The sequence below is a fragment of the Crassostrea angulata genome, chromosome 10 (genome assembly GCF_025612915.1).
Source record: "Crassostrea angulata isolate pt1a10 chromosome 10, ASM2561291v2, whole genome shotgun sequence".
Taxonomy (NCBI): Eukaryota; Metazoa; Mollusca; class Bivalvia; order Ostreida; family Ostreidae; genus Magallana; species Magallana angulata.
Window position 1 is genome coordinate 5,063,226 of NC_069120.1, and position 22,248 is coordinate 5,085,473.

General features: G+C 33.2%; 2 protein-coding genes across 3 annotated transcripts in view; both read right to left on the reverse strand.

The window, feature by feature from the left end:
* LOC128167458 (proteoglycan Cow-like) overlaps positions 1–1,713 on the reverse strand; it is a 129,092-nt gene extending 127,379 nt beyond the window's left edge. For both annotated transcript variants that reach the window (XM_052833192.1, XM_052833191.1), the window contains exon 1: positions 1,709–1,713. The gene's annotated coding sequence lies outside the window, so the exon portion shown is untranslated. The remainder of the gene's footprint in view (positions 1–1,708) is intronic.
* A 419-nt stretch (positions 1,714–2,132) lies between these two features.
* LOC128167021 (ras-related protein Rap-1b-like) lies at positions 2,133–3,853 on the reverse strand. The gene is made up of 2 exons (XM_052832510.1): positions 3,698–3,853; positions 2,133–2,878 (listed from the first exon to the last, which is right to left on the reverse strand). The coding sequence occupies exon 2, from the start codon at positions 2,871–2,873 to the stop codon at positions 2,193–2,195; it is 681 nt and encodes a 226-aa protein (XP_052688470.1). The 5' UTR covers positions 2,874–2,878; positions 3,698–3,853; the 3' UTR covers positions 2,133–2,192.
* Between the last annotated feature and the right edge of the window lie 18,395 nt (positions 3,854–22,248).

Consider the following 22,248-nt stretch of genomic DNA (forward strand, 5'->3'; position numbering starts at 1 on the left):
AAGGCAGCTTTAATCGTGGATTTACGGACTTGAATTATTTTTATAAAACGTTCAATTGTTGGGATACAATATGTTATTTTTAATATATGGTGGGTCATCACTCCAAATTGTATATTAAAGTTGATTGAAATCAATTTTTTCCATTAGACTTTAATTAGACAAAATCATGGAGCACAGACTCGCGATATAAAATAAAAGGCGTTGAAGTTCTAAAAATTGACACCATTTAGAGGTTTAACGCGCATGCATAAGTTAAAATCAACATATTCCAAGTATTGAACATATTAAATTAAAGGTTACAAATCGGTGTTCCGTGAACGATTTTTGAAAGAATTATTAGATTTGTTGATTTTTTTTATCAGTATCTTATCCGTACTAATAAAGGTTTTTTTTGTTTTGTTTTTTTTACCTCTTATTGGTCTACGAGCCGAAAGGTAAAATTTAAAATCTGAAAGCGAATCTGCAATACTGCTATGCCGTCCACTTTATTCTATAAGATTTCTATTACAGAGAAGTGAGTTATACGGATGGACAAACAGCCGGTTGGGTAAGGGACTAATCAGTTCATGATAGCGTAATCGTCTTTCACAGAAAGGCAGTTAAAATAAGATACATGGTCTTTTATGATGAAATTTTTATCCAAAATTCAGTGAAAAGAAAAAAAAATCATTTGTAATTGAACTTATTTCTGAAAAAGATGTCTTATTGAATTATTTAAAAATGATATCTAAGATTAAAATTCAACCATGAAAGTCAATCGTGGTACCACCAAAAATGGTTTTTATTTTTCTTGGAAAGAAGATGGATGAATAAAACGTGTAAAATGCCCATATGTGGAATGATTAGATACTGCAAAATTAAAATATCAATAAATCTGATAATTTTTTTCAAACATGATTAAAAATAATGTATATCTAATGTAACATCGGTTTGTAACCCTTAAATTTTTAAAAATATTTGCAATAGGTTGATTTCAACTGGCGTATGCGTATCAAAACCTCCAAATGGTGTCGTTTTATTTATAACTTCAATGACTTTTTTTTAAAGAGTGGGTCTGAACTTCATATACTAAATGCGGTTTAATGGAATTTAGACCGATTTTAATAAACAAAAATGTGGAGAGATGACCCACTATACGTTAAAAATATCATTTTGTTGCCCAACAATTGAACGTTTTAGAAAAATAATACAAGTCCTTTAATTCGTGGCCAACATCTCATATAAAATTTAAACAACGTTCTTTGTTGTGAATGAAATGGCTCAGTGGTTAGAGCACCAGACATTTAAAAGATAAAAAAAAGAGCACCAGACATTATGTAACTTTATATAAGTTGGGTTTTTACGTTGTGGGTTCGATACCACCAAAATTTAAGAATTTATTTTTCTCATATCGTTTTTTGAAATATTTCCAATGAATATAGTTAGAAATTACCCTTTTGTAAACTTGCATTATAACATATCAAATATATTTAATTGAAAAAAATGTTAAATTTGAAATTGTATTTTAAGACTAAACCAAACGGGAAGTTGTGCCATCTTATTCCCCCATCTTCTTTGTAACAAAAGAAAACTATTTTTCTTGATTATCTTTTTTAGGTAATGAAATCTGGTTTCTCTCTACGTTGCCGATAGCACTCTGAGTGCTATTCCGGGTTTGGACTCAACAACAGATGGCGACGTGTTTGTATGCTGTTGTTATGATTTCCTGCCAATGTTGGGTAGAATGTCTCATCAATAAAAATCCTCTCTCTTTTCCCTTTGTTCATTCAAATCATAATACCTCAACCAGTAGAAAGGTGATCCCTACCTCTTGGGGCACAGCCCAGACTCAGTTTTCGCTCATCTCCTGTGTGTAACCGAGACAGGGTCAATGCACGGCAGGGTTTGCTTTACATTACAAGAGACTTTACCGTGTCTCAGGATAAAAGCAGTGCAGGTCATTGACTCGATATGTAGACCAAATATTACCTTCGTTGTTTAAAAAAAAATAATGATAAAAAGATCACAATTTTATTATTCATAATAACATCTGAAATTTAAAAAAATGTCAATATGTACCATACAATTAACATCGTCTTTTTTTGGTCAGTATTGTACTTCAGTGTGGAACAGGTAAAAAGAATAAATAACTCTTCAATATTTGATCTTTATTCATCTAAAATCAAATTATTTATGCTGAAAACAAACATTTATCAAGAAATCACACAGCCAGTATTTCGTTCTCGGCTTGGTGAAATTTCGGATCCATCAGAGGAAGTTGACGCAAATCTTTTTCTCTTTGGTAAAGGAGTCTTATTAATCTCTATATTAGCTTGCCGGAGGATTTCCTTGAAAATTCCTACAACATTAATACTGTCTTTGGCGGAAGCCTCTACATACCCATTCCCCCAGTCAAAACACACAATAGATTCCGCAGTTTCTTTCATTATCGCCCTTTTTTCCATAGATATGTCCGATTTGTTTCCAACAACAACGATTGGCACACGTTTGTCCCCACGTTCTGCTAAAATAATGTCCCGTAAGTCTTTTACCCCTTGAAATGATGATTCGTCGTCTATAGAGTAAACTAACACAAAAGCGTCACTTGTCGAGATAGCCAGTCTGCGCATGGCCGGAAATGAATGTGCACCCGCGGTGTCTAGAATGTCCAGAATGAGTTCGCGTCCGTCCACGGTGTACTCTCCGCGATGGAATTCCTCCACGGTCTCCTTGTACTCACTGATGAAGCGGTCGTACAGGAACTGGGAGATGATGCAGCTCTTGCCCACACCGGCTGCGCCCATGATGGTCAACCGGTAGTGTAGCTTATCGTCGTCATCATCATTCCAATTCGGCAGACTCTGGGAACGGAACTTCCTGCGATTTGTGCTCATTTTACCTGAGGACCAAAATCTTAATATTAGAAACGTGTTTCTTTGAATGATACATGCTTTGAAAATTTATTCAAACGGAGAACAATTACAAGCTGGTACCATACAACCATGAAAATAACGAAAATGACTACAAATTTAATCGTGTTCACTTTCAAATCCTGATAAATACAATATTTTTTTTTTACATGTAATCGAGGGTACATGCATGTATATATCTCATTTTTGTATCGTTCGTAGAAAACAGCCAATTGGCATTCTACAAATAAAAATTTCAATATTGTCATTTGTACGATGAATACGAAAGTCAATGAGTGATTAAATTTTGCTTTTCAGGCCAATTCGACCTCAAAACTGTTTCAGAATACTATACAATTGAGTTCTCATTATGATGGTTCAGCTACACGAGGAGGATGCTGCTCACCGACCCTAAAACCGAGGGTGCGTTATTCCTTGTAAAAACCTTCATATTTATCCCAAAAATTAATTTAAGATACTATCAAATGAGCTACGCGTAATTTTATAATAATTTGCACGATAAAGCACTGTTTTATAATGGGTAATGACGTGGCTGGTTGGATGGTTTTCCGGGCTTGTAAAGAAGCAAATTCAGCCAGTCACAATACAGATGTTTACTAATTCACACAATGGTACAAAATATTACAATTATACAATTTTGCCATGACTAATATACTTACACTATACGTTATAAATACGTTTTATCAGTTTGCAATATAAAAATAAAATCAGATTCTGAAAATGATTATTTGTAAAAAGTTAAATGTTAGAGTCAAGATATTTGCACTAAGTGAATTAAGCGTACTTACTGCTATTGGCGGTGTCACGGTGCCAGTTAATGAGGAGATGAGCTCTGTTCAGAACTTATAACGGAGAGAGGCTGGTCTGGGATCGATCGGCCTCTGTTCTCTGATTGGTCAGCTTCTGTCGAGATCCGGAGCAGGTGCACGAGATGAAGTACATAAAAAAACAACAATGCTCAGTTGAAATTTACATTTACTAGCGTGTTCTGTAGCATTAGTAGTGATGCTCTCTGGGGCAAATTTCGCGGAATGAACTTGTTTTCATCTTGTCAATACTTTTTTTTACAGAATAGTAGTACATGTAATCCAGTTTCCATTATTATGCAAAGCGCAAAAAGTAACAAAGAGAAAAACAAATAGGTTAATGGAATCTCGAGAAGTCATTTGTATGATTGTTCCTAACCAGTCTTTGAAATCAAGCCCGTTATATAACCTTAGGAAGCGACGCTAGAATATTATGAATAAAAGCGGACTAACGAGATTCATTGGACATGTTACCTATGGAAGGTCGTGAAGTGAGACTTAAAAGCGTTAATCAATGAATAGTACACAGCATGCTGTAAGGTGTGAACCTCATAATGGCAAATCTCATGCAAGGTGTGGCTTTTGGAATCACACTTTGGTATCATTTCAGAGGAAAAAAAGTAATATTTCAAGTTACATGTAATAAAACGTACATTGGAGGTACTAAACTTTTTTGATAAGATACTAAAAAAAAATACCATTATTATATAATTGTTTATTATTCTATGAAATAAAATAGTAAAAAATACAAGGCTTGTAGTGGGGACGGACATTGTTTAGTTATTAGTACACTAGTAATATTAAAAAGTACCTGTACTCGGCTTTTAGTTGTGACGGACATCACTTTATGAGTACATTAGTATTCTAAGCGGTCAGTGTACCTGGATTGTTAATCAGGGTCCTGGCTGTTCTTTAATTATAAGATATTGGCTGATGTGATCTTCCAAGGAACCCGACTCTTAGTTAATGTTTCACAAATACTTATAGATTGGTTCAACTGAACTTAGATAAGGTTATCTAAACTCATTGCAAGCTAATGGTACAGGTCTCCTTCAGGTTACTCCGAACATACAGTGGATTTAATGTAATAAGTATTGCAGCGGGATTTATTTAAAGAAACCTAATTAAGATTCACCGTCAATTTACTGTTATTCAATGACAAAAGCTCTTAATGAACAGAATATGATTCGGAAACATTAAATAACAAGAAAAAAGTAAACACTGCGTTTCACAATGTTTTGTCAAAGGTTAGCCTACATGTAGCCCCCCTGAATGAATGTATTATACTATATAATTATATCACCGATAACCAATAGACAATTAACCTTGAGGCCGTTTATAAACATCACCGAATTTGTCATGCTTTTTTGACAAATGATGACTCTTTCAAATCTACAGAAAAGGTACTTTGTTTGCTTGTTTGCAATTATTTTTTAATATATTGCGTGATTTAAATTGATTACCAAAAACCACTCGATCGGAATAGAACACTTCACGCCGGATCGAATAAGCGATCGTCTGAGGCAGCCAACTTGACCAAAATCATCCAAAGATGTTTTATTTGTCTTTTTGATGGGTTGATGTGGCATGTTGTTGGCATGTCTGGGTGAGGGTAAAACCTGTCCACAGGGACGTTCTTGTCCTGTTATAGATCTAAAAGTTCACCAAGCTTGTTAAAACCAGACTAACGTCTGATATACAGATTGCATAACATTGCCCTCATTCATCTACCCATTCTGGATATTTTTATGTGCCAATATAACTTCATTAATTAGCAAATAGCACGATGAACTGAAAGCTATATAATTGATGCGCTGATTTTTGTAGTATTTTTTTTTTGTTTTCTGTTTTCTCCGAGGATTTCGGAGGGAAAAGTTTTATTGCAGTTAGGCTTATTTGAAATGCATGTTTTAAAATAGTGACATAATCGAGTGAATGGGTCTCAAACAGGTCATTGAACTCAGTCTTTTTGTGTTTGCGGTGTACCATTATAGTCTTGTTGTCATTCATTGGCTATCTAAAACTCTAGTTAGCCTGATATCATGCATATTTTGTTTGTTATATGAATCGTGTTTGGTTTTGTTGTACATTTGTCAAGACGACATGCAGTTCATTACAATAAATGTTATTTGTATGACTGATCATAACATATCGTAGCTCTCTTGATCTGAGGAATCGAAACAGAAAATAAAAGTTATTATAAGTGTTAACTACAAATGCAGTTTAATAACTCCTAACTACGTGTATAGTTATAACTGTTATCATGTAGATTTTAAGTTCTCAGAAATTCTTTTTTTTCTCAATCTTATACCGACAAGGTTCAGACAGCCCTTACAGACGCACAAAAAGGAAAGACTCCAGACAATTAGTTTGTAAGGGAGTGTTGCGATTTGTCTGTCTGATGAGTTCAAGGCAGCTCCTTGAAACACTGTTCTGCAGATCATCACAAGGAATATATGCTCTTTTAAATATTTACTGAGTAACATATTATTTAATGACTCGTATAAGGACCTTGAATAGTGCCAAGTTGAAATTTATTTAAAACGCATATAAAAGACGGAAGGATGGTCGCTTGGCTACGCACTTCCGGTAGCCATTGGTTTCCGGGTCACGTGTCATCCGTTCATGTCGCATGTATACGAGGTGTTCCTTTCATGTTGATTTCAGTAGCAAAAAATGTTTGTTTTATATATCTAGAAAAAAAGCCTTCAGAAATATGACAAATACGACATTTTAGATCGTGCAGTCGTTCAAAAACATCGTCTTTTTCACTGTTATGTTTCCTTATAAGACTATATTTACCAGAATTGTTGATATCTAACATTTCAAAAGACGAATTCGTTACGTCTTTATTTCATAACAGGAAACTGGTAGAACTTAAATGATGTAAGACCATCTTGATCATTCTTTGAACCACATCATGTACCTTCTTATTTTTAACCTGTTTATCTTTGAACAGTGTTATTCAGTGTCTTTTTTCATATCGTATTAAAAGATAACGGTAAAATTGAATATTTCTCCAATTTTGCTTACTCTTGCCTAGATTGTTATAGAAAGTTTTGAATTCTTTGAATTACAAAATTTTAATCTAACATTAATATTAAATTGATGTCTTTTCTGTTTGCACGCGCTATTTGATTGGATAAGCAAATTAACTTTTACACCCATAAGACTTTCCCCTTCGCTACAATGCCATATAGTACAAAATCTTGACGATTTTGTATGATGTAAGTTTTTGTTTTTCTTTTTTTTTTGGGAGGGGGTGGTTTTAGAGAGGGTTTTTTTTTAACATACTTCATCTAAAATATATTTGTGCTCGTCGGCCAAAAAATGAATTGATTGAAATAAATTCGACCGGTACCAAGTTCTAAGAAATAACTATATGAGTTAGGGACAGTTTGGGCACTGCGGTTAATAAAACGTAAGTTTTTAATGTCACTATTCAGGTTTTCGTATTTATTCTGTATATATCGAATTTATTATGACAAACCCACTATAGCAGTTTGTATAAAAATTCTCTTATTTCTACATGTAGGTCAAAACCTGAAGAGCAAATATCGAAATGTTGGCAAATTGCAGATCTTTCAGTTTTGAAAATGTTTAATATAAAGTTGATTTTAAAAAAATCATAAGTTACCTTATGTAAAAACCACATTCATTCCGAATTGAGATACGAGGATCAAATTGCCGGTACCTCCGGGTATTATAAACATTATGTATGTCATTACTGGCTGATAAATAATCCCGGGATTTTAATCAGATCTGGAATATCATAAGTATAAGTATTAGTGTCGTAGCAAAATCAATCACACTATGTTACCAACCTAAGTTATTCTGATATCAAACATAATCCCATTCATTGGAGAATCTTTAAAGTCAGTTAGATATTTAATTACAACTAGTACACAGTAAATTGGTATAACTGAAAAGCTTCAAGATTTCTCAAATCCAAATTCTGCTCCGTCAATGGCAGTGTAGCTTAAAAACAACGCTCCCATTTACTCAAGGGAACCATTTGAGTTGTCGTTTTGTGTTTTACTTGATAAATATGGATGTTTTAACGAATTCTATGGCAAAATTAGCGCGCTAAGAGCCGCGTAATCACCCGTAGTTACGGATATAGTCGAGGAGGGAACGGTTGTACGGGCACAGAAGACAGTGTTATTGCTCATCTCCAGGGGACAGGGTTTGCCATTAACTGAAAAAAAACATGTATTGAACTATCCATGAACCGTAAAAAAACATAGCAGCAAAACACAATCATCCAATTTGACAAAGGCTTAATTAACATGTCAATATCACCGTTGTTGGGATGATTTATCTCGACTTGTTCGAATAAGTCATCACGCTTATTAGTCCCCTACCGGTTTCACCGGAGGGGACTATAGCTTTCCTCTGTGTCCGTCAGTCCGTCTGTCTGTCCGTCCGACCGTCCGTCCGTCTGTCTGTCCCACTTCAGTTTTCCACGCTTTTTTTCTTTATGCGTTTGAGGAATAACATGAAATTTGCTGAACAGCTTCAAAATGTCAAACTACACATCAAGTTTACATTTTTGTAGCGTCTGGTTGACATATTTTTGAGAAAATTAAATTTTATATTCCAATTTTTTAATGTTCGGTATCGGGTTCGGTGTGTATTGAATAAACGAGGAAAGTATGTAGTCAGTAATAATATTGTGCATTACTTGGACCATTCCTTTTATTGTTTTTAACAAACATATAAGTTCTATAAAATAGTTTCAAGCATTGTGTTGTTAATTTAATCGACAGGGTTTTTTGTATAATTACAATCGGGTTCGTTATCGGGTTGGTCTGTTGATTCCGGGTACAGAAGACGGTGAGAATGATATTCTGCATAACAGTGCATTGTCTTCACAAATTTCTACAAACCGGTAGGGGACGTGTATTTCTTATGCAATACTCTCAGAATGCTTGTTTTTACTACTGTAAACTGGAAGTATGTTAAGTGAAATTCATGATCATTAAACCGACAACAGACGTGTAGACATAGGTTCAAGCAAAACACCCAATTTATATGTAACGAGCTTTATTTTTATAGGTAAAGATATTTATGTAATTTTTAATTTCTTTTTTCAAATTTAAAATGAACAGTACAAGTATATTGAATAATTTTTATTTGTATTGAATATGTTTAATTGTTTTAATATTTCATAAAATTTCTGTATAATTGAACAAACAAAAGGATACTTACAAAAAGGGATACCGGTTGTAATTGCTAACTGTAAAGAAGCATCCTATATATTAGTATATATTATAATAATAAGATCATTACTGACAAAACGAAATAAACAATGGTCTGTGTTTCCATCCCTTGCTCAGACGTTTGCATATTGAAGCCACAAATGATCATTCGCCCTAAATTAATGTTATTTTCTATAGTATCTTTAAAAACTAGTGTTCAAATGACATCTTGTAAACAATTTCAGGGAGATATATATGTTTTTGTCAAATACATTTCTTACTACACTAGCCTCTACCAAGTTTTACATCTTATACTGGACAGTTCAATAAAAACCACCAAAAAAACATCACAAGTCAGATCCGTATTAACAAGTCAACAACAATCAGACGGCATCAACAGAAAGGATGCTGTTCTATTACAAGTTTAGAAAATAAGTCTTTATCATTACAATGAAAGACATTTATCAACGTACTATCGTGAATCAAAACGTGTTGTCAACAAAACAAGTTTTGTATACGAAAGATTGTGCGGTTCTTGCAGAGAACCAGCCAACTGTGGATAAAACTGGTACAGACAACACTCTGTAGTTTTAATCAATGGTTGTTATTCTGTTCCTCTCTCTAATTGAAAAACATCACGGGTTCTACTAGGGCAGTGTGATAACCTATAGCTGTATGGCGACATTTGTTTTATTGAGGTATACAATATACAATGTAGTAGACTATCTAATTTCTGTAAATGAAAACTTATGTTTTAAATCATCTTTATTTGAGGTAAGGAAATGGTTTTACTTTTAAGGTTCCATTACAATAATATCATATAATAAGGAAGAATTAATAGCAGAATTCGTCACATTCTAAATATAAATATTCAAATCAAATCTTGTTACTTTCCGAATATAATACCTGTCATCGTCGGTGACCCACGTGTGATTCACATCGATTCTCTCCATCATACTTGTGGACTCAAAACCGTGGTTTGCGGCGACGAATATCTGTTTGCATTCTGTATACGATATTTCTTTACATTCAAATTGATTAAAATCAAATCCCCAATCCACTCCTCGTTTTTTATTGTCGCTACATGAGAATCTGAAGAAACCCCGTTTGAGGTCACCTCCTGGTGTACTTTGTTTTGACCAATCATATCGTCGGTTCCATTCCTCGATTACGTGTTTCAAAAGTGATGCCAATACAATTTTTGGATTCCATGACGTCGTCTAATATCAGCTTTTGTGCCGTCTTTATCTCGCTGATATAGAAACATATGAAGGCTAGAATAACTCGAGGATCGGATTTTAATTAGACTCTTATTGAGTCTGGGTAACAAGGTGACATACAATATTAATCTAATTGACTCCTTGTAACACGGTGACATACAATACCAATCTTACTGAGTGTGAGTAAGAAGGTGACATACAATATTAATCTTATTGACTCCTAGTAACAAGGTGACACACAATAGTAATCTAATTGACTCCTAGTAACAAACTGACATACAATACCAATCATTTTGACTCTTAATAACAAGGAGACATACAATACTAATCTAACTTACTCCTTGTAACACGGTGACATACAATACCAGTTTGACTGACTCATAGGAACAAACTGACATACAATATCAATCCTTTTGACTCTTAGTAACAAGGAGACATACAATACTTATCTTATTGACTCCTTGTAACAAGGTGACATACAATACCTATCTAAATGACTCCTAGTAAAAAACTGACATACAATACTTATATAAGTTACTCATAGTTACAAGATGACATACAATACCAATTTCATTGACTCCTAATAACACGCTGACATTCAATACCAATCTTATTGACCTCCTGAAACAAGTAGACATACAAAACCTATCTTATTGACTCCTAGTAACAAGGTGACACACGATACTAATCTAATTGATTCTCCTTGTAACAAGGTGACATACAATACCAATCTTAATGACTCATAGTAACAAGATGACATTCAATACCAATATTTTTGACTCCTTATAACACGGTGACATAGAATACCAATCTTATTGACTCCCAGTAACAAGGTGGCACACAATACCAGTCTTATTGACTCCTAGTAACAAGATGACATGCAATATTAATCTTATTGACTCCTAGTAACAATGTTAGGCCTACATATAATACCAAACTTATTGATCCTTGTAACAAAGGTAACATACACTGCCATCAGGTCATAAAGGGCACGAAGAAATGCAAAACGTCTATTTGATTTGTCGATTATAATAAAAAAGAAATTGAAGACATATGTAATCATTTTACACAGTGACGTTAAGTCTAGCCTGGTGAGCTGTCTAATGTGGTACCGCCATTAACTTTGCTTAATGAATCTTAAAACGATAAAAGTCTCAGAATTCTTTGTTACATCGTGTCGCGTTCCCCCAGAGAAAGCCACAGCTGACTGGACATTTGTTCTGTGTCAGTCATAATCTCAAAGGAGCCGTATAAAGCCCCGCGTAATGATTGATGTTGATATCTTAAACGGTTTTAATTCTACAATACAGAATTCGCTCTCCTGTAATTACCCTCGGTTGAGCAGATAATTACTGAAATGTTCCGAAGGGAGCATTTTTTAACGTTATATTTGTGGTGAATGTTATTATACATAACAGCAATATTCTGAACTGTCCATGAACTGCAACATTGCAATAATATATCAACACAACCATAATATTGGTTTAATTGTCAATATTGTGCGTAAACATTGGAGAGTAGCGCAATCATAAGATGCATGGCGTTTGTAGAACACTGTTCTCTCCTTCATATAATAATTTAATGTGAGTCATGTTATCAATTGTCACAATATAAGGGCTCTTTTACTTCAAAAATGTCTTCTTTATTATTATAAATTAAAAAAAAAGAAAGTAATATCAATACAATAAAAAAAATTCCTAGAACACCTTCTAAAATCAATAAAATTGATTTTTTTTTATTCTGGGGAAAATAATATTAATTGGAATTAAGAGACTTTATTTAATGAAGTCAAATATCTGCCAACACTTTTACAAATATATTTAGATAATTCAATATTAAGACCATCCAAATAATATCTTAAAATACCTTAAACGGAAAATTACAATAACTTCAATGTATATTGTCTGATTTGGTTGAAAAACAGAAAGATATGAACATTTAAAAGCAGCGCTCCGCCAAGCAAGGCATCCCATGGCAAGAATATTTTTGTCAAATGTATCGAGGGACGCACACGCACACAGTTTAACCACCAAGTGAGTTTACTCTCCGACAACATCAGATATCACGATATATGATTCGTCGCCGACACTTAGTAAATGAATAGTGTCTGACTTATCAATTACCATGTTAATCAAGTTAGAAGAGTTTGATGATTCTAAGTACATGTGTGTATTATGGTTACCTTGCAAGAAATTAACATACTAACACACCAACAAACAAACTGTTAGTGGTGCTAAATTCCCGGCGCTTCTCAATGCGCGAGGGAATTGCAATTAAAGGTCTAACTTACTGTAAGTGAACATAAGTGATATGAAGCATCTCGACACCACATATCTCCCTAAAAATTACAAACACCGTTGTATCATTGTACATATACAGCCATACCCAAATATATTTTACTAAAAGAATTGTCTACATTTGTGAAAAACAAAAACCATAAAGTCAAAAAACTAACACAGTCATCTGAAAAATACCCATACCAAGAATACGAATATAACCTAAAAGCATTCCGTACTTCATATATTCTAACTTCAAGCATTATTATCCCTCGTATTTAATGCCAATATCTAAAACAAAATTACGATACTTCTTATACAAACACCATTACACAAAAACATTACCATCCCTCAGATACAAATATCATTGTCTGACAACAATACCATACCTCGGATATGAATACCAATATCCCAAAACATTACTATACCCTTGATATAGATACCAGTACCCTTAAACAATACCATCCCTCTAATATAAATACCATTACCCAAAATATTACAATACCCCTGATATAAATACCATTACCCAAAAACATGACCATTCCTCAGATATAAATACTATTACCCCAAAGCATTACTATCCCTCAGATATAAATACTATTATTTCAAAGCATATATAACTATCCCTCGGATATGAATACCATTACCCCAAAATATTACTATACCCCTGATATAATAACATTACCCCAAAATATAACCATCCCTCTAATATAAATACCATTATTCCAAAGCATGACTATCCCTCGGATATAAATACCATTACCCAAAAATATTACTATACCCCTGATATAAATACCATTACCCCAAACATTACTATCCCTCAAATATAAATACCATTACCCCCAAAACATGACCATCCCTCTAATATTAATACAATTACCGTAAAGCATTACCATCCCTCTAATGTAAACACCATTATTCCAAAGCATAACTATTCCTCGGATATGAATACCATCACCCAAAAATATTACTATACCCCGGATTTAAATAACTTTACCCCAAAACATTACCATCCCTCTAATATAAATACCATTCCCCCAAACCATTACCATCCCTCTTACAAAAATACCATTACCGCAAAGCTTTATAATTTATATACCATCCCTCTAATATAAATACCATTATTCTAAAGCATTTCTATCACTCAGATATGAATACCATTACCCAAAAATATAACTATACCCCTGGTAAGAATACCATTGCCTTAAAATATTACCATACCCCTAATATAGATATCATTTCCCCAAACATTACCATCCCTCTAATAATATGTTTTACGGTGCGACCGTTGGGGCGAGCACAGCATGTGATCAAACAATGAATTATAATAAATTAATAAAATTTAATTAACAACGTGAAATTTGAATGCCAAAAAATAAAACATACCTATTTTTCAGTAAATTTTCATTATTCATAGTTTATAAGATTTGTTATAATTTATTTATTTATATGTAGAACAATAGTTTAATCTCAGATACAATGTTGTTAAATAATAAAGATTTTAATATATAAATATTCATTGCACTGCATCTCCTCTTTTAAAGTGATTGTGATTATGATTGATTGATTGATTTCTCCCTTTTTTTTGCAGTAGACATTTTTTCTTAAACTTACATATAAAACTTGACTCATCATAGAGCTCCCCCATGCTAAAATTTTTTTCATTTTTGTCAATTTATACATAGAAAATCGACTTACCATGGATTCGCCCCTCCACTTAAAAAAAAAAATTAATGTTTAATTTTATTTTTAATTTACGCTTAAAAATATTTGCTTATCATGTTAAAAGAACATGGTGTTGTCCCCCCCCCCCCCCCCCCCCCCCCGCATGTAATAAATGGAAGTGAAAATAAAGAAGCCATTGAACTGCTAAAGAGCTGAAGGATTAGAATTTTCATGATTTATTTTTCTTTTTGCTTGCAAAGATTTTTTGGATGAGGCTGCCATCCACCCACCCACCCCCTTTAAAAAAAAGGCGCTGCTACGTATAACGTTACGTTTCAGGAAATTACCGTAATTATAGTGAATAAAATATTTGTGAGCATTCATCCAAATTAGTGCAATTTACAACCGTTTCCTGTATCTGAAGAAATGTCCTTATTCGTCAGCTGTTCTTTATCTTAGCCTTTGCAAGATTTTAAGCGGACATTGGTCATTTCAGCAGATTTACAATAACTTCAATTAGAGTAATTTCCCCTTATCAGTGCTTATTGTGACGTCAAAGCTGACGTTGGTTAAGTGTCGTCTTACTCTTTAAAACTCCCCTGAGAAATAAAAGTATGCGAAGTATACTGTTTTATTTACTTAAAAAGCATGATGTTCTTAAAATTACACATTTTATAAGCTTTTCAAAAGTTTTACTTTGATTCTCGGGAGAACGTGATGTTGGAACGTGAGGTTGGAAACCATTGGTACTATGAATTGTGGGTCAAAATTTACTGACTCCGAAAAAATATATCGGATCAATGTGTAAACGTTTGTGACGTCACACGATTATTTTTTTATTGAAAGTGTACTGAGGTGAACTTTAGAGGTAACATTGACTGTATGTCGCTTACATCGTTATTGTTTTTACTGTCTAATTTGTCTTGCTGATTCTCGTGAGAGTGTGAAGTGATAAAAATTGCCATGATTACAGGGAACTACTGGGACGATTAAAACGATGCATTACTGGTCCGATTTACTGACGCCAAAAAAATCCGTTGAATGAATGTGCAACTAGTCCGAATTTTCTATTCACACACGCCTTGCCGGTAGAGCTCGCTTCGCGCCGGCGCTGCGCGCCGGCGAGCTGCGCTCGCTATAAATACCACTACCGCAAAGCATTACTATCCCTCTAATATTAATACCATTACTGCAAAGCATTACCATCCCTCTTATATAAAAACTATTTTTCCAAATCACTTTCCCTCTAATATAAATACCATTACCCCAAAACATTACTATTCCTCTAATATAAATACCATTATCCCAAAATATTACTAAATCCATGAAATAAATACCATTATTCCGCATTACCATACAAATATCATTATAATACCTTTAATATAAAAACCATTATCTCAGAACATTATCATGCCTAACTACGTGTACTAAACAATTTTCTTTACACATTACCATTTCTCGGGTACAATATCATTATCGCAGAAATAACCATCCTTCGGATACATACATATTAACCCCCAATTTATTACCATCCCTTAGAAATAAATATTACCATCTCAACAATTACTTTGTGTATCCCTTTGAAAAAATACAAATGCTTCAAAGAACAACCATTCATTAGCTTCCTAGATACAACCACCATAATACTGTATCATGTACCTATATATAGATACAGCCACCATAATACTGTATTATGTACCTATATATAGATACAGCCACCATAATACTGTATCATGTACCTATATATAGATACAGCCACCATAATACTGTATCATGTACCTATATATAGATACAGCCACCATAATACTGTATCATGTACCTATATATAGATACAGCCACCATAATACTGTATCATGTACCTATATATAGATACAGCCACCATAATACTGTATCATGTACCTATATATGTCACACATAATACTGTACCTACATGTATATATAGATACAACCACCATAATACTGTTTCATGTACCTATATATAGATACAGCCACCATGATACTGTAACATGTACCTATATATAGATACAACCACCATAATACTGCATCATGTACCCATATATAGTTACAGCCACCATAATACTGTATCATGTACCTATATATAGATACAACCACCATAATACTGTATCATGTACCTATATATAGATACAACCACCATAATACTGTATCATGTACCTATATATAGATACAGCCACCATAATAGTGTATCATGTACCTATATATAGATACAACCACCATAATACTGTATCATGTACCTATATAAAGATACAACCACCGTAATACTGTATCATGTACCTATATATAGATACAGCCACCATAATAGTGTATCATGTACCTATATATAGATACAGCCACCGTAATACTGTATCATGTACCTATATATAGATACAGCCACCGTAATACTGTATCATGTACCTATATATAGATACAGCCACCGTAATACTGTATCATGTACATATACCTACATTAATGTACATAAAAACAGAGGTTTCTTTGCAATAGACTGTAGTAATCTATAAATGTCTATCAAAATATGTACATATATAAATATGTTTTGTTTCTGTTCTATTTTCACTTGAGTTTATAATTTGATTATGTAATACTCTCCATTAATTTGGAGGAATTGAAGAATATCTTATCTTATCTTATATGTCACACAGGCCACAGAGGTCAGAACATCCTAATCCTAAAAGCACTTAGTACATGTATGTTCTAAAAATACAGATATATTGAATGATGTATTTTGCTATTTCAATCATTCTCTCTTATTACAATGTTCTGTGCTTCATAAGTTTTACAATATTAAAATAAATCTATTTTTTTTTAAGTCTGTAAAATAGAAACGGAAAAAAAAATCAGTCTCAAGTATAAAAACAGGGTGTGTTCAATTTACATTGCCACCGTATTTAATGTCAGCACGTGAATCTCATCCAAACGTTAACTTCAAAGTTTTTGATTTTTCAATTTACCAACAAAATGGTCAAGATTTAACGCTTTTGACTGTTATCTTTGCATGTGCTCGGTCGCTGAGATTATCTATGATTATATAATGGTTTGATTATCGCGAATTCCACTTGATTGGTACAATCATGTTTTGATACACCATCCGGTTGGACCAGGTAACATCGGCTGGGTTCTTTGATCGTCGCCTGTAATTTATCTCAAATAAAACGCCATTCCGTTTAATTAGCTATACTTATAGTAAAGTAATTACGGCAATCAATGACTACAGAGTGCACGGTAAAACCCGAGTTCATAAATCATAGTACCAATTCTTGCTTTAGTTCAGTAAAATTGGTATCGTCGCGCACTTTAGAATACAATACATCAAATTTAAACTGTCCTTGGAATTAAATTATATTTGATTGACAATTGTAATTGGTATTGGGTGTATCTTCAACAGTTAATGTATAACAGTTCTTTAGTTAGTTACTTTGGAACTGGTGTAAATAAATAGATCATGGGTTCTGCTCCATTTAAATAGTATTTGTAGCATACTTTAAATCAAGTGTTTGCAGTTGTTGAGTTCTTTTGGAGGTTGATTCAATGTTAAAATTGTCACCATTATTCATTTGGTCCACATGATCATAACTGTTACAGTTTTTCCGAGTACTTTCACTTTGTAAATCGACAGAGGATCAGACTGATTTTAGCAAGGCCACTTGCAACCATATTTTAGATATAACTCCTCTGCCATGACGAATTTTTTCCCTTTTATTGATTAGCCAAAGATTTGTTTGCCAATTTATTGAAATTTAGGTAAATGTATTCTTTTTCATCCGGTGGATAAAATGCAGTGTTATCTGCTGAAAATTTTAGTGAATTAATCATTTCTAGGTGAATCAAACAGACAAAGTAATGCAAAAAAAACCGTTGCATAGGATCATAGATTTGTGACCAATTGATCTTGAGTTTAATACAATTTACGATAAGCGGTATATAATAGTTGACCCAGACTAGGCATCTGATATCCGTTCGGTGTCTAACCCGTGCCAGATATCAGATATCACGTGACACCTGAGATTAAAAGGTATTCACATAAAGTACAACTTCCCTCTAACAACAGACATTAGTGACACTATCGGCTCAGATCAATGGCTGCCACAGGCTTCACGGCGGTAAATGAGTTGTTCTCTTTGAACAATAGTTCAACTACACGTTCCGGAAATTGAAAAGGTGAAACAGAAAATCGTTCTATGTATTTAGATTTTTTTATGTTTTGTTTCAATTTGTAAGGTTTTAAAAATCTGCACTAAATGAACACCTTCGTAAAGAGCGTGATGCAATCAATATCCATTGTATGTTTGTTAGTCAGTGAAGTAAAATGGAGCAGATAATCTGTTGATGATCCACTTAGGGTCAAAGTCATTAAAGCCAATGTCATGACTTAGCAATACTGTATCAGATGAACCATTGTGTGAAATACAAATATCGTCATATCACTTCCTTGTTCATATATCACATAAACCAAAACCATTCTTACATTTCCCCTGTAAAGAAACACGACAACAAATCTACCTGTCTGAGACCACACTGACCTTGTGACAGATTCTAGTATTAAAAAAAATCGTATTGATGTATCCGAAGATTTAGATGTGAAGTGTTAAGAAGATGGCAATACACCAACGAATATTTTTATTGTCACTACCGGGGAAAAATCAGCCATTTTGTAAAATTGTAAATTGGGGTAGGTTTGGATATATCAAAACTGTCAGATAATAATCAAAGTTGCGAAAACAGGAACACGTTGATTTCTTAAATCTGCATAGAGCAGGCCGGGTTACGCACCAGCCAGAAGGGGGGGGGGGGGGTGGGGGATACGTCTTTAACTTATGAAACATTGGATCACGTTTCATCTCCTGTCGGTGTCAGTTTAATGATAAATGGGGGTTTTTTGTGTGCTTGGTGGGTTTTTTTTTGCTGGATTGATATACTACTTGTGTGTATATATATATATATATATATATATATATATATATATATATATATATATATATATATATATATATATATATATATTGAGGTTTTTTTTTTTATTGAATTCACACTTGTCTTTATTCCAGTTGAAGGCAGAAAGGAGGAGAAAACTGCAAATGTAACTTATTCATGTACGCCAACCTCTTACCTTTATCTTTGTTCATCGTTGTAAATATTATTACATCTAAAGTACTGGTAATAATGTCTTAAACACATGCAAAATAGGCCAAACATTAAGAAAAGCCAAATTCTTTAAATGGTATAAACCCTCTTTATGGTTGTAGAGAAATCCGAAGACCGTAGTCTATATGTCATAAACAGAAATGTGGTCAAAGCATTTGTTTCCCCAAGATGAATAAATATATTTTATATACAGAGTTTATAAGATATATATATATATATATATATATATATATATATATATATATATATATATATATATATATATATATATATATATATATATATATATATATATATATTTGCTGTACAAGAAAGATTTGTTAAATATTAAAACACTTTTTGTATATTGACAATTTGTAGAAAGGTGAGAATGCGCAGTAACGCGTCCAAGAATCGAACAAAATTACAATATCTATGTATTTTGATTCTTAAAACCCCACAAGAGGGATTAGCTTATAAATTGTTTCCACGCACATATCTATCATGTTTAATTGAAAACGATAACACGTGAATTTATAAAAAAAAAGATAACAAAATCATAAGTTCTCATTATTCAAAAGAAAAAAAGAAGGGTTGTGGTTATACAAAATTAAACATAAAATCAATCAAAATATTCTTTAAAAACCATGCATTTTGATGTCAAATTGAATGTAACAATGTCTCAGAAAAATTACAAAGCTAGCGCGATCGAATGTTAATAACGGAAAAGCAGTATGAGGAAATTAAGAAACTGTTTTGTTCTGATTTCTACGTCTTAGTTTCATGGTTTTCTAAGCTATAAAAAATCAGGACATTACATCGACATACAGAGTACAAGTAAATGGGAACAGTCAGCAGTTATTTTCTACAGTTTCATTGTTACGATTTTTCTGTTAGTCTAAACTTGCTTAATTAAACAATTCATTTTCTTCAAGTCCCGCGGAATACTGACAAGATGAATGCATTAACGACAGGGAAACCTGGAAATTAAAGGCTATCAAAATACGAATAAGTCCGGGTTAAAATGTATTTTTTCAGGGGCCTTTCACATGCTTTTTGCCAGAAACATATTCAAAAGTTGATGCCAATAGACTTTAAATTTCTTACCTTTCCGACAACCTTTTCATAAACACTGATGTAAATTAAGTTAATCTAATTATCGGGGTATTTGCCACACCTTCAAGTTTTAACATCCGGTTTTGTTGGAAAGAAAGTACATAGATGCTAGCAACCGAAGTCGCTAGTGCATGTAGGAACCAGTTTTGAAGAAATTTAAGATTTTTTCCAATCTGAGAAACACTTATTTTAGCTGGGTTTTTTTTTTTGAAAGGGTGTGAGAATTCGGAAGATAATTTACATAAACTTTATCTTATTGATTGAATTATTGTTTGTATTTTTCTCAGACTGTAATAAATGTTTATAAAAAAAGATATGATGATAATTGAAGATAGTTAACGTTTTTAAAGTTAGCATTAATTGGAACATGATTCAAGAAGTAGAGCAGTTATGACAGTAAATGTACTAATAATAATTCACGGTGCCAATTCACATGCAAAAGACCACTGAACAGAGATTCTTGAATTTTAAATATTTTCAAACTGAAAGTTCATTTCAAGGATAAACTTGACGTATTCACAGAGGCTCAAATACATTGTTTAAAAAACATGGTACATATATATATGTAGAACAAAAGTCTTCAGTTTTGGTGGGTGTATTGAACATCAGCTCGTATAGACACAGTCTAGCCTGAGTAAACTTAACCACCTACAAACCATCAAAACCTCTTGTTTGTTAGTTTTGCGACCTATAGTTTGTTATTAACATTGATGTATGCATTATCGGGACGGAAATGTCATGTTTTACAAAAGGTCCTTCTTCATTACCACATGAATAATGCGTCTGTATATGTCTGTGTTAGTTGTTACACGTTATGATTGAGACGTGTGAAGTAGATGCTTCATTCAAATTGAACACGTCTCGACACCCTTTGGATTTGTGTTTTTTGTGCCTATAACTCCGCACCCCTGTTTTTTGTCAGTTGTCCCTATTACTGGTATTGAATCTATTGATGTATCTGAATGTTGGTAAACATGTGTAGTGTCACAAGCTGCGTGACGTTATAGAGTAGGAGACTTGTTTTTTAGAGACCACACTGGGTACTCTGGGAAAACAACATTGCTGTTTGTGTTCTTGTTCAAAATCTCTTTGATTTATATCACTAATTAGCTTCCTGACGTCATAATGAATTTGCATTTTCTGCACTACTGTTTTTCGCTGCAACTAACTCATTGAACTTCGAGGCCAATGCCCGCAGAGGTTAAGAAATTGACCCACTGACAAAAGATAACATGCTTATGTGGCCATCAATTCATACCCGTGGAAAATTTTCAATAAAAACCTTTTTTATCCAATGAGAATACATGTATGTACAAATGTTTCGGTATACATTATTTCAAAATAATTCATGATGAAAATAGGTATTGTATGACAAAAACAGGAAAGGGTGCATTATTCCTGTCGCGACCTTTTGAATGGGAATATAGACGTACGTGTCTATTTATTTTATGAATGGGGTGTAGTAATTCTTTTCCCGAAAAAATACTTCTGTTCTTCTCAAAAAGCCAACCTAACAAATGGTCTAACAAAAGGAATATCTTAAATGTGCCCGATTAGTGTTGGCTTTAAAAAGCTGGAAAGAATCAAGTATTCGATAGACAATCTTTATCGCAAGGGACGTATTTGAAGAACGAAAATAGGTGATAAAATCCATTTTTGAAGGAAAAAAACCAGACCTTTAATATTGCATTTTTTTATCTTTATGTGCCCATAAGAAATTTTAGAAGAATCAGAAAAAATTAGCCCACAATATACAATTATCACAAGATTGTGCATGCATTGGAAAGATACTTTTCATAAATATTGTTCTGAAATATAGGTCACATTGTATAGACGGATACAATCAATCTGATTAAAATCAGATCTTTGATCTGCTCCGACAAAGTCTGATGTCGCATCAGAATTTCGGAGCGTTACAA